The 13,455-nt window shown below is 40.7% G+C and overlaps 1 protein-coding gene across 1 annotated transcript in view; it reads left to right on the plus strand.

The window, feature by feature from the left end:
• Positions 1-13,455, plus strand: part of MCPH1 (microcephalin 1) — a 221,921-nt gene that overhangs the window by 39,454 nt on the left and 169,012 nt on the right. The window contains exon 9 of the mRNA XM_065899863.1: positions 9,282-9,391. Coding sequence (XP_065755935.1) covers positions 9,282-9,391 — 110 coding nt within the window. The remainder of the gene's footprint in view (positions 1-9,281; positions 9,392-13,455) is intronic.

The following is a 13,455-nucleotide window of genomic DNA, read 5'->3' on the forward strand; positions in this document are numbered from 1 at the left end:
ATCAGGCAATTCAAAAGATGGAGAGATGACCCCCAATGGGAGAGGTTATATGGTACTAAAACTAATACACGTATTTAAAATCCAGATTTTAATTATCTCTACAATGATTATAAAGGAAAAGATTCCACATCATCTTTTGAAGATCATCATTAGATTTTATTTTTGTTTTCTTGGTTAACAAAGTGAACTTGATATTTTAGCAGATGAATGTGTGTGTGTGTGTATATTCTCTTGTCACCTGAGTATTGCTTGTATAGAGCTTGTGAACTGGCACGTATCCAAATCCCAAAAGTATATATGGAAAGGATTTTTCTTGGGTGTCTTTTAAGGCTCTTTCCACAGTTTTAATATTCTGCATTCTACATTGTTCTTAAATAATTCATTATTCAGATTTTAGGAGCTCAGAAGAAATTTCCCACTGGGACCGCGTTAACATTTTCTATTGATTAGTATACACCTTTATTGTTAAAATTATAGATTCTTAAAAATCAGCCTTCAGAAGCCTTTTTTTCTTTGATATAGTTGATCTTAGAGTGTCTTGTACCTGTAAATATTGATTGCTTTAATATATTATTAGTAACAGTATTATTAGTCTTAATTCTGTGTCTTGGAAGTAGGAAAGTAGGCTGTGCAGGAGGATAGATTGTTGGGAATAAGTTTATTTTGTATTTCTCTGCCCTGGACAAAACATGGACCAAGTTTCTTTTCTTTTTTATTTGTAACATCTTCATTGGAGTATAATTGCTTTACAATGGTGTGTTAGTTTCTGCTGTACAACATAGTAAATCAGCTATACATAAACATGTATCCCCATATCCCCTCCCTCTTGCATCTCCCTCCCACCCTCCCTATCCCACCCCTCTAGGTGGTCACAAAGCACCAAGCTGATCTCCCTGTGCTGTGTGGCTGCTTCCCACTAGCTAGCTATTTTACATTTGGTAGTGTATATAAGTCCATGCCACTCTCTCACTTCGTCCCAGCTTACCCTTCCCCTTCACCGTGCCTCAGGTTCATTCTCTACGTCTGCGTCTTTATTCCTATGCTGTCTCTAGGTTCGTCAGGACCACTTTTTCTTTTTTAGATTCCATATATACATGTTAGCATCCGGTATTTGTTTTTCTCTTTCAGACGTACTTCACTCTGTATGACAGACTCTAGGTCCATCCACCTCACTACAAATAACTCAATTTCGTTTCCTTTTATGGCTGAGTAATATTCCATTGTATATGTGTGCCACATCTTCTTTATCCATTCATCTGTTGGTGGACACTTAGGTTGCTTCCATGTCCTGGCTATTGTACATAGAGCTGCAATGAACATTGTGGTACATGCTTCTTTTTGAATTATGGTTTTCTCGGGGTATATGCCCAGTAGTGGGATTGCAGGGTCATATGGTAGTTCTATTTTTAGTTTTTTGAGTAACCTCCATACTGTTCTCCATAGTGGCTGGTATCAATTTACATTCCCACCAGCAGTGCAAGAGGGTTCCCTTTTCTCCACACCCTATCCAGCATTTACTGTTTGTGAATTTTGTGATGATGGCCATTCTGACTGGTGTGAGGTGATACCTCATTGTAGTTTTGATTTGCATTTCTCTAGTGATTAGTGATGTTGAGCATCCTTTCATGTGTTCGTTGGCAATCTGTTTATCTTCTTTGGAGAAATGTCTATTTAGGTCTTCTGCCCGTTTGGGTTGTATGTTTTTCTGATATTGGGCTGAATGAGCTGCATGTATAGTTTGGAGATTAATCCTTTGTCCGTTGCTTCGTTTGCAAGTATTTTCTCCCATTCTGAGGGTTGTCTTTTCATCTTATTTATGGGTTCCTTTGCTGTGCAAAAGGTTTTAAGTTTCATTAGGTCCCATCTGTTTATTTTTGTTTTTATTTCCGTTTCTCTAGGAAGTGGGTAAGAAAGATCTTGCTGTGGTGTATGTCATAGAGTGTTCTGCCTATATTTTCCTCTAAGAGTTTTATAGTGTCTGGCCTTACATTTAGGTCTTTAATGTCTTTTGATTTTATTTTTGTGTATGGTGTTAGGGAGTGTTCTAATTTCATTCTTTGATGTGTAGCTGTGCAGTTTTCCCAGCACCACTTATTGAAGAGGCTGTCTTATCTCCATTGTGTATTCTTGCCTCCTTTATTAAAAATAAGTTGACCATATGTGTGTGGGTTTATCTCTGGGCTTTTTTTCCTGTTCCATTGATCTATATTTCTGTTTTTGTGCCAGTACCACACTGTCTTGATTACTGTAGCTTTGTAGTATAGTCTGAAGTCCGGGAGCCTGATTCCTCCAGCTCTGTTTTTCTTTCTAGGATTGCTTTGGCTATTCGTGGTCTTTTGTGTCTCCATACAAATTGTGAACTTTTTTGTTCTAGTTCTGTGAAAAATGCTATAGGTAGTTTGATAGGGATTGCACTGAATATGTAGATTGCTTTGGGTAGTATAGTCATTTTTACAATGTTGATTCTTCCAATCCAAGAACATGGTATATCTCTCCATCTGTTTGTATCATCTTCAGTTTCTTTCATCAGTGTCTTCTAGTTTTCTGCATACAGGTGTTTTGTCTCCTTAGGTAGGTTTATTCCTAGGTGTGTTTTTCTTTTTGTTGCAGTGGTAAATGGGAGTGTTTCCTTAATTTCTCTTTCAGATTTTTCATCATTAGTGTATAGGAATGTAAGAGGTTTCTGTGCATTAATTTTATATCCTGCTACTTTACCAAATTGATTGATTAGCTCTAGTAGTTTTCTGGTAGCATCTTTAGGATTCTCTATGTATAGTATCATGTCATCTGCAAATAGTGACAGCTTTACTTCTTCTTTTCCAATTTGGATTCCTTTTATTTCCTTTTCTTCTCTGATTGCTGTGGGTAGAACTTCCAAAACTATGTTGAATAAGAGTGGTGAGAGTGGGCAACCTTGTCTTGTTCCTGATCTTAGTGGAAATGCTTTCAGTTTTTCACCATTGAGGACGATGTTGGCTGTGGGTTTGTCATATATGGCCTTTATTATGTTGAGGAAAGTTCCCTCTATGCCTACTTTCTGCAGGGTTTTTATCATACATGGGTGTTGAATTTTGTCAAAAGCTTTCTCTGCATCTATTGAGATGATCATATGGTTTTTCTCCTTCAATTTGTTAATATGATGTATCACGTTGATTGATTGGCGTATATTGAAGAATCCTTGCATTCCTGGAATAAACCCCACTTGATCATGGTGTATGATCCGTTTAATGTGCTGTTGGATTCTGTTTGCTAGTATTTTGTTGAGGATTTTTGCATCTATGTTCATCAGTGATATTGGCCTGTAGTTTTCTTTCTTTGTGACATCCTTGTCTGGTTTTGGTATCAGGGTGATGGTGGCCTCGTAGAATGAGTTTGGGAGTGTTCCTCCCTCTGCTATATTTTGGAAGAGTTTGAGAAGGATAGGTGTTAGCTCTTCTCTAAATGTTTGATAGAATTCACCTGTGAAGCCATCTGGTCCTGGGCTTTTGTTTGTTGGAAGATTTCTAATCACAGTTTCAATTTCAGTGCTTGTGATTGGTCTGGTCATATTTTCTATTTCTTCCTGGTTCAATCTTTTCAGGTTGTGCCTTTCTAAGAATTTGTCCATTTCTTCCAGGTTGTCCATTTTATTGGCATAGAGTAGCTTGTAGTAATCTCTCATGATCCTTTGTATTTCTGCAGTGTCAGTTGTTACTTCTTCTTTTTCATTTCTAATTCTATTGATTTGAGTCTTCTCCCTTTTTTTCTTGATGAGTCTGGCTAATGGTTTATCAGTTTTGTTTATCTTCTCAAAGAACCAGCTTTTAGTTTTATTGATCTTTGCTATCGTTTCCTTCATTTCTTTTTCATTTATTTCTGCTCTGATTTTTATGATTTCTTTCCTTCTGCTAACTTTGGGGTGTTTTTGTTCTTCTTTCTCTGCTTGCTTTAGGTTCAAGGTTAGGTTGTTTATTTGAGATGTTTCCTGTTTCTTAAGGTAGGATTGTATTGCTATAAACTTCCCTCTTAGAACTGCTTTTGCTGCATCCCATAGGTTTTGGGTTGTCGTGTCTCCATTGTCATTTGTTTCTAGGTATTTTTTGATTTCCTCTTTGATTTCTTCAGTGATCACTTCGTTATTAAGTAGTGTATTGTTTACATGTGTTTGTATTTTTTACAGATCTTTTCCTGTAATTGATATCTAGTCTCATAGCGTTGTGGTCGGAAAAGATACTTGATACGATTTCAATTTTCTTAAATTTACCAAGGCTTGATTTGTGACCCAAGATATGATGTATCCTGGAGAATGTTCCATGAGCACTTGAGAAAAATGTGTCTTCTGTTGTTTTTGGATGGCCTGTCCTATAAATATCAATTAAGTGCATCTTGTTTAATGTATCATTTAAAGCTTGTGTTTCCTTATTTATTTTCATTTTGGATGATCTGTCCATTGGTGAAAGTGGGGTGTTAAAGTCCCCTACTATGATTGTGTTACTGTCGATTTCCCCTTTTATGGCTGTTAGTATTTGCCTTATGTATTGAGGTGCTCCTATGTTGTGTGCATAAATACAATTGTTATGTCTTCTTCTTGGATTGATCCCTTGATCATTATGTAGTGTCCTTCTTTGTCTCTTGTAATAGTCTTTAAAGTCTATTTTGTCTGATATGAGAATTGCTACTCCAGCTTTCTTTTGGTTTCCATTTGCATGAAATATCTTTTTCCATCCCCTTACTTTCAGTCTGTATGTGTCCCTAGGTCTGAAGTGGGTCTCTTGCAGACAGCAAATATATGGGTCTTGTTTTTGTATCCATTCAGCCAATCTGTGTCTTTTGGTGGGAGCATTTAGTCCATTTACATTTAACGTAATTATCGATATGTATGTTCCTATTCCCATTTTCTTAATTGTTTTGGGTTCGTTAGTGTAGGTCTTTTCCTTCTCTTGTGTTTCTTGCCTAGAGAAGTTCCTTTAGCAGTTGTTGTAGAGCTGGTTTGGTGGTGCTGAACTCTCTCAGCTTTTGCTTGTCTGTAAAGGTTTTAATTTCTCCATCAAATCTGAATGAGATCCTTGCTGGGTAGAGTAATCTTGGTTGCAGGTTTTTCTCCTTCATCACTTTCACTATGTCCTGCCAGTCCCTTCTGGCTTGCAGAGTTTCTGCTGAAAGATGAGCTGTTAACCTTATGGGGATTCCCTTGTGTGTTATTTGTTGTGTTTCCCTTCCTGCTTTTAATATATTTTCTTTGTATTTAATTTTTGATAGTTTGATTAATATGTGTCTCGGAGTGTTTCTCCTTGCATTTATCCTGTATGGGACTCTCTGTGCTTCCTGGACTTGACTATTTCCTTTCCCATTTTAGGGAAGTTTTCAACTATAATCTCTCCAAATATTTTCTCAGTCCCTTTTTTTCCTCTTCTTGTGAGACCCCTATAATTCTAATGTTGGTGCATTTAGTGTAGTCCCAGAGGTCTCTAAGACTGTCCTCAATTCCTTTCATTCTTTTTTCTTTATTCTGCTCTGTGGTAGTTATTTCCACTTTTTTTTTTTGGTGGTACGTGGGCCTCTCACTGTTGTGGCCTCTCCTGTTGCGGAGCACAGGCTCTGGATGCACAGGCTCAGCGGCCATGGCTCACGGGCCCAGCTGCTCCACGGCATGTGTGGGATCTTCCTGGACCGGGGCACAAACCCGTGTCCCCTGCATAGGCAGGCGGACTGTCAACCACTGCGCCACCAGGGAAGCCCTATTTCCACTATTTTATCTTCCAGGTCACTTATCCATTCTTCTCCCTCAGTTATTCTGCTTTTTATTCCTTCTAGAGAATTTTAAATTTCACTTATTGTGTTGTTCATCATTGTTTGTTTGCTATGTAGTTCTTCTAGGTCCTTGTTAAAAGTTTCTTGTATTTTCTCAATATTATTTCCAAGATTTTGGATCATCTTTACTATCATTACTCCGAATTCTTTTCCAGGTAGACTGCCTGTTTCCTCTTCATTTGTTTGGTCTGGTGCGTTTTTACCTTGCTCCTTCATCTGTTGTGTGTTTCTCTGTCTTCTCATTTTGCGTACCTTACTGTGTTTGGGGTCTCCTTTTCACAGGCTGCAGGTTCGTAGTTCTTGTTCTTTTTGGTGTCTTTTCCCAGTGGGTAAGGTTGGTTCAGTGGGTTGTGTAGACTTCCTAGTGGAGGGGACTAGTGCCTGTGTTCTGGTGGATGAGGCTGGATCTTGTCTTTCTGGTGGGCAGGACTGCGTCTGGTGGCGTGTTTTGGGGTGTCTTGGAACTTATTTTGATTTTACGCAGCCTCTCTGCTAATGGATGGGGTTGTGTTCCTGGCTTGCTAGTTGTTTGGCATAGGGTGTCTAGCACTGGGGCTTGCTGGTCGTTGAGTGGAGCTGGGTCTTAGCGTTGAGATGGAGATCTCTGGGCGAGCTCTCACCGATTGGTATTATGTGGGGCTGGGAGGTCTTTGGTGGACCTATGTCCTGAACTTGGCTCTCCCACCTCAGAGGCTCAGGCCTGACACCCCGCTGGAGCATGAAGACCCTGTCAGCCACATGGCTTTTGGGAAGTCTGAGGTCTTCTGCCAGCATTCAGTAGGTGTTTTTCAGGAGCTATTCCTCGTGTAGATGTATTTTTGAGGTATTTGTGGGGAGGAAGATGATCTGCACGTCTTACTCCTCTGCCATCTGGAAGCCATGTCCCCTAGTCTTCATGGACCAAGTTTCTCTTAATAAATTTAATGGTTTTCTGAACCGTATGTTCTCATGCTGCCTTCTCCTGGTTTTGCCTCCAGAGAGATCTTCCCTTAGTATCGAAAGTATCTCTTAATCCTGCTCATTTCCATGGGTTGAGGGAAGGTAGTGATTTAACTAATTGACTCTGAGAGGTGAGTGAGTTCACTTTCTCACCTTGATGTATCAGTATTTGATGATATTGATGACCCAGACAAATTTCTGAATGGTGAAAATTCAGGCCACATAACAATAATAAACAGCCTGGGGTTGTGAAGTTCTTTTTCTCTGTATTTGATCCTTTTTTGAAAATCGAGGCAGTGAATCACTTATATAATGAAGAATGAAAATGAGGGGAGAGAAAAGAGTCTAGGATCTATGACTGGTCCTGAACGATTGATAACACCCATCACCCTGGGATATGTCGAAGGAAGAACAGCTACAGGGTGGACCGTGGCACGTCAGCTGAAATGTCTCGGGGGCGTTCATGATAGGTGTCCGTTAGGTGGTTGGGTTTATCAAGTTGCACCTCAGGTGGGAGGTCTTAGCAAGGGACATTGAGCTAGGACCCTTCAGTAAAGGATGACTTCATGGGCTATGGTGAAATCACCTTTGAGGCAATGACAGCCCACTTAAGGAGCAACCGTAGCAAAACGTCTCCAAGAGGTAGGGAGCCAGGAAGATGGGGTCAGTGTTTGCTCACTGATCTGTCTGTTCTCACCTTCCTTGGCACTCTCAGCTGCTTTGGGTTTACTGATGACACCCTTAAAGGGAACGTATTAGTCAATGACTGTAGCTGTTGTGAAATGCTCTTTTAATGTAACCACATGAGAAATCATTTGCGTATATCATTTTGTGACTGCATGATTGTGAAAACATGTCATTAGCAGTGTCAGTCTGTCTTAAGTTTTAAATGGCTATAATGCGTAACCTGGATCTTTATGTCTACAAGGTGCTTATTTAAAGCCTATTTCATTGTTCTCAGCTAGAACTGAGGCAAAATGAGTACAAGTGGGAAACGTAGCATAGCTAGATCTTAGCACAAACTGTTGTATGCAGAATGTCCTTTTACGTGCCCTACTAACCCATCCACTCCAAGTGAGGTCTCTATTTAGCTAGCTGCAGCCATCGCCGGGGTTGGGCAGTCACCTGGGACTGAAATAGGACTGGGAGAGAAGTGAAACACAGGGAAAAATACAAGCTTGCTGGGGAGATGGCAGGATCAGCACGTGACTGGTTCGAGCCTCTGAAGGAATCCAGTATTGGGTGTATAGGTGGGTCAGGGCCTGAGCTTAAAACACTTTGGGGGCCCAAGTTGAAGATAACTAGTTTGAATTCAGTGAAATACTTAAGCATTGTTGTTCCGCATTTCGTTTTCACTGAGCTAAAACCCCATTTTTGAAAGAAGAGTTAAAAGTTTCAAATCAGATCCTCCAAACTTAATTATATCTATCTTATCAGAGCATCCTATTTTATGGAAATACCTGCACAGCAGTCACCCTCACGTTATGATTTCAATTTCCAATGGCTCTGAAATCATTTTAGCCTTGTATCATGTTCATTTCTCTATGTCTACATTTTGTGTTGGGTTGTGAGCTCCCTAAGGGTGGGGACAGTATTTGCGTATCTTCGCATCTCTGGTGGGCGGCCCCTGAGCACTAGATATTTGTTGATAAGCCCGTCAGTGACAGAGGGGGATGACGTGGAAGGTGGGTGTGTGGCACGGCAGTGGCCGGGACCTGAGCATCCCCGAGGCTGCTGTGTGCCCTTTGTGTCAAGGTGCGAATTCTCCTACTGAGACCGTGTAAGTGGTGGCTGGTACGCTTAGTCCTTCTTCAAAGTGTCAACAAAGTCAGACATCAGGCAAACTATTTGGGGAGGAAAGAATGAGCGTAGGGAGCACAACGTAAAGTCGTAGCAATGGATGAATCGAACATTTCACACTCCATTGTTGGCTACTTAGGGTTTCTACACCGTTTAGCATCTGACGAGACTGGATTTCACGTGATGAATATCTTCTTTTTGGTTTGTGTGTCTTCCAAGAGGTTGGTCTAAGATGGAAGTCTGTGGGGAGTAAAATCACCACCTGTCATTTGTAGATTGTAACCTGAAACTTTGTACTGAAGACCGTTGGCTGGAGTAACTCAGACTCACCCCAAAGCTAAGGTTACTTATTTCCTCTTAATACAGAACTGCCTTTTCTGAGAAGCTGGCTTTTGGTCAGTATGTAAAAACCTAAGAATTGGAGTTTGAATAGTGCATAAGGTATAGGCATCATTTTGCATCATCACGGGATGCGTGGGATTCTGTCGAACTAGTACATTTTCATGTGACAGGCACAGTTGTTTCTGACCCTTGAGTTAGTGAATTGCTTGGGATATTGGAGTGGAATAAACTGAATGTTCTAACTAGATCTCAACAAGCAAGGAGTATGCAATGTTTATTTTAAAAGGCTATACTTTCTTATTACCACAATGCATAAGTAAATTAATTAAAAGTTTTGTATTCAGCTTAAGTTGCGTTAGTATTCGGTCCATGTAGAGTTCTAACTAATCTTCAACCCACTTGGGTTTTAGGTGTTAAAAGAGGACCAACAAGGCATGATGTTTTGGATGGCTCATGGGAAGGCTTCAGGGATCTCGTCAGACCTCATGAGGAATCAAGGAAGAGAGAGAAAGGCCAGAAGGTTGGTGCGTGAAAATAATTGTTTTTAAACAGTAACCCAGATGTTCTGCTCTGGGTTAATGAAGCCTAAACTCCTCTGCCCAGCTTGTATTTGATTTTTAAAAATTAATTACGGGTGGACATTGGGAAACCCTGACAGTAAAACCAAGGACGCTGGTCACATTCAGAGCAGAGAGTTACTGTTGGCGGAGCAGGCCTCCTCTTGCCCCTTTGCCAGCGCACTTCTCGCTTGTAAAAATGCCGCCAGCTTCCCTCGGGCAGGGAAGGTTGGTTGTGCCAGCAACTGCTGTTGTTCTGTAATCTGAATAAACAGTCACTAGGCAGGAGGTGAAGAACGCGACCATCTTCCATTTGTGAGCTAATCATGGTTTGACCCGAAGCCATCGGAGGGAAAGGTTTTCGTCCTGAGGCTCGGGCACCCACTTCTCTGTGGCTGCAGCCTCGGAACCCGGCTCTTTCTCTGAGGCTGTATGGCGCTCTCCTTGCGCTGGAGGCTTACTCGGATAATGTGGGGAGGGCTTTACATTTGTTGATTCTTCAGCATCTACTCTCATTGCTGAACTTTTGAATTAGCCACTCATTATCTTGGTACAGCTTTTGTACCTGCCCCGTGGGTGACCTCGGTAGAGAGCTGGTGCCCTGCGGCTGCATTTAGGTTTTGTTGCCCTGTGTTCCAGTCTTCTTCCTAGTTGCAGCATGGCCACTTCATGTTTTTCCTTTGGAAAAATTAAGAAAAAACCTGTCTGGCATTCATTCCACTGATACTTACGAAGTGTGCGGTGCTGTCCATGTCCTGCTTCTCCGGATGCGTTCCGTCAGTGCTGAAGGGCGTGATCACTGCTGGTTCGGTGTGAAAGAATCGCCTGGAGGACTTTTTTTTCCCAAACTCCTAATGTGCTTCTCACCACCCCCTCTTCCCCTTTGGTAAACATAAGTGTGTTTTCTACGTCTGTGAGTCTGCGTTTTGTAAATAAATTCATTTGTGTCATGTTTTAGATTCCACATATAAGTGGTATCGTATGATATTTGTCTCTGTCTGACTTCATTTAGTATGACAATCTCTAGGTCCATCTGTGTTGCTGCAAATGGCATTATTTCGTTCTTTTTAATGGCTGAGTAATATTCCATTGTATATATGTACCACATCTTCTTTGTCCATTCATCTATTGATGGACATTCAGGTTGCTTCCATGTCTCGGCTATTGTAAATAGTGCTGCTATGAACGTTGGGGTGCATGCATCTTTTTGAATTAGAGTTTTCTCTGGATATATGCCCAGGAATGGTAACTCTATTTTTAGTTTTTGAGGAACCTCCATACTGTTTTCCATAATAACTGCACCAGTTTACATTCCTACCAATGGTGTAGGAGGGTTCCCTTTACTCCACACCCTCTCCCACATTTATTACTTGTGGGCTTTTTGATAATGGCCATTCTGACCAGTATGAGGTGATACCTCATTGTAGTTTTGATCTGCATTTCTCTAGTAACTAGCGATGTTGAGCATCTTTTCATGTGCCTGTTGGCCATCTGTGTGTCTTCTTTGGAGAAATGTGTATTTAGGTCTTCTGCCCCTGGAGGACTTTTTAAATGTGCAGATTCTCTGGTCCTACTTGGGACCCTCTGAGTTGGCATTTCCCAGGTGATGTTTACATCACAGCAATGAGCTGTGAAAGCCCCACATGGAGTAGAATCTCCTTCTTCACAAGAAAGAAACCGGTACTCAGGGCAGAAAATTCACCGTGGGTACCACGTCTCCCTCAGGGCAGAAGGAACAGAACCTGGATCTACTGTCTTCCATGTGGCCTTCTTCCTAATCCATTTCTTATCCCCATTCACTGCACAGCCTTTTCTCTGATGTATCGAGAACTCGTCACGCCTGAGGGCAGTGGCCCCCAGCGTTGCCCCACATTGCAATCACCTGGGGATCTGAATTTTGTTAAAGATTCCTGGCTCACACCCCCAGACAGCCTGATATCATTTCTATGGGGTGCCTCTTGGGCACTAGGATTTTTTAAAACTCCTGAGCTAATTCTAACATGAAGCAAAGTTTGGAAACCACTTTTGTGCCTTAGGGACTTTGTCTAGCATAGTTCAAACAAGTAATTTATCCTGGAAGAAGTTCTGTTTGTTTCTAAACATGTCTCATATAAACTGATTTTATTGTTTAGACTTGTAAAAAACAAAGACAAAAACTTAAAATCCTGATATGTTTGCTTATGGGATAAGCGTTTTTAAATTTAGATACCAATATAGAGATGAATGGTCATGGTCTATCATTGCACAGGTTAAAACAAAGGACAATAGAAATTTCTTAAAATGCAATTTAAAATTTTAAAGATACAGCTTCCTGGCAGTTTGAGGTCTTGGAGTATGGGTGTGGGGAGTGGAGTTTATATTGTTATGTTATAGCAAGTCAGCAAAAACACTAAGTTTAGTTGACTGGTATTAAAAGTCTACCATGGAGCTGCACAAGGATTGTGAATTGGTGAATTAAATACAGGTCTCTGATCTGTAACTTACAAATATAATGTTAGTCTTGAGGGTTATGATAGTATCCAGTCATTCCCTTTTTTCCCTACCGAAACTGAGGTCTTACCTGCTTGCTTTTGTTCCTTATTACATTTCAAGACAACCTGTGTTAAACTGAAATTTCAGACTTTTTAACATAGTCACGTTTTTATGTATAAGTATATATAAGGGATTAGATTCCATCGAGCACAACAATTGTTGACATTTCCTAAAAAATATCTTGTAATTGGATTTTAATGTTGAGTAAAGCAACTTTACAGGAAATATCTTTCATCAGCTAATAATTAAAGCACATGCCTCTACTGAAATGGAGAACTGTTGGGTCTAGAGTATAGGATTGCATTTTTACATTTTCACATGGGAGCTAGCGTCCATGCTGTTTCCGTCAATATGAAAATGGTTTGAAGCGGATGTGTCCCAGGACCCTAGTGATCTTTTTAATCTTAAACTTGACGTAGCACCTACGGGTAATGTCCCTTCTGGGCAGCCCTGCAGAGCAGGCCTGTGAAGCTGTGAATCCTAAGTTCTGTGCTGTGTAACAGTGCAGTGTGGAAAGTGGGCAGCCTGTGGGAAGGGACCACAGCCTGGGTAGGAGGTGTGGCCTGGGAAGGATGCTGGTGCATCCAAAAAAGATGCTGAAATCAGCCCCAGCAGGTTCTGGGTGAACTCTTCTCATTCTTGGTTTTCTGTAGTTTTGCTGCATCTCTGCCTGAGTGTTGCTTTTGTCACCAGCCTGCCGCAGGTCGCAGGTCTTCGGGTCTTCCATCTGCTTTGGAGAAGTCTCATTTCTCTTTCTTCCACTTCTGGAAATTCACTCTCATGTGTTACCTGAGCCTTCTGTATCCCATGCCTCATGATTTTTCTGTATTTCTATATTTCTCTCCTTTTTTATCTCCTTATTTCATTCTGGGTATTTTCTACTGATTTCCCTTTCGCCTCTCCCTCTTTATATTATAGGTGTACTCTTATGATAAACCTATATATTGCATTTGAAAACTTCATTATTGTATTTTTCAGTTTTTGTTATTCTATTTGGATTTTTAAAAATTTCCAGCTTTCTGCCAAAATTAATTAATTTTGTCTTTTATTTCTTTATGCATAATTAGCATATTTATTTTGAAATCTAAACCGGGTGACTCCGTTTTCTGGCTCCCTTAGTTTCTGTCTTTATTATCTGTTGTTTCTCTTAGTTTTCTGTCGTACATTCCTCTAATATGCTTTATTATTTTTGGCATGTCTTCCTACCAGGAATTGAGATGATCTGAGGCTGAGCCTCTCTCTCTGTGAGGCCAGCTCTCCCCTTGCTCACCTGAGGGTTTCTCTTCCTCCTGTGATTCACTGTCTTATCAGCTCAGCAGTGTCTCCGAATCGTGGGTTTGTGTCCGTCCAGCTTTACTAACTGTTCACGATGGGGAGGTTGTTCCGAACTACTTAGTCGATCCTTCCTGGAAATAATGGGTGAATTTTAATGGCCATTAAAACAGTTTTTTTTTCTCTCATTAGAGATGGGATAAATCCTTCTCTGAGAAAAGAA

This window comes from Phocoena phocoena, chromosome 21 (genome assembly GCF_963924675.1).
Source record: "Phocoena phocoena chromosome 21, mPhoPho1.1, whole genome shotgun sequence".
In the NCBI taxonomy this organism is placed as follows: Eukaryota; Metazoa; Chordata; class Mammalia; order Artiodactyla; family Phocoenidae; genus Phocoena; species Phocoena phocoena.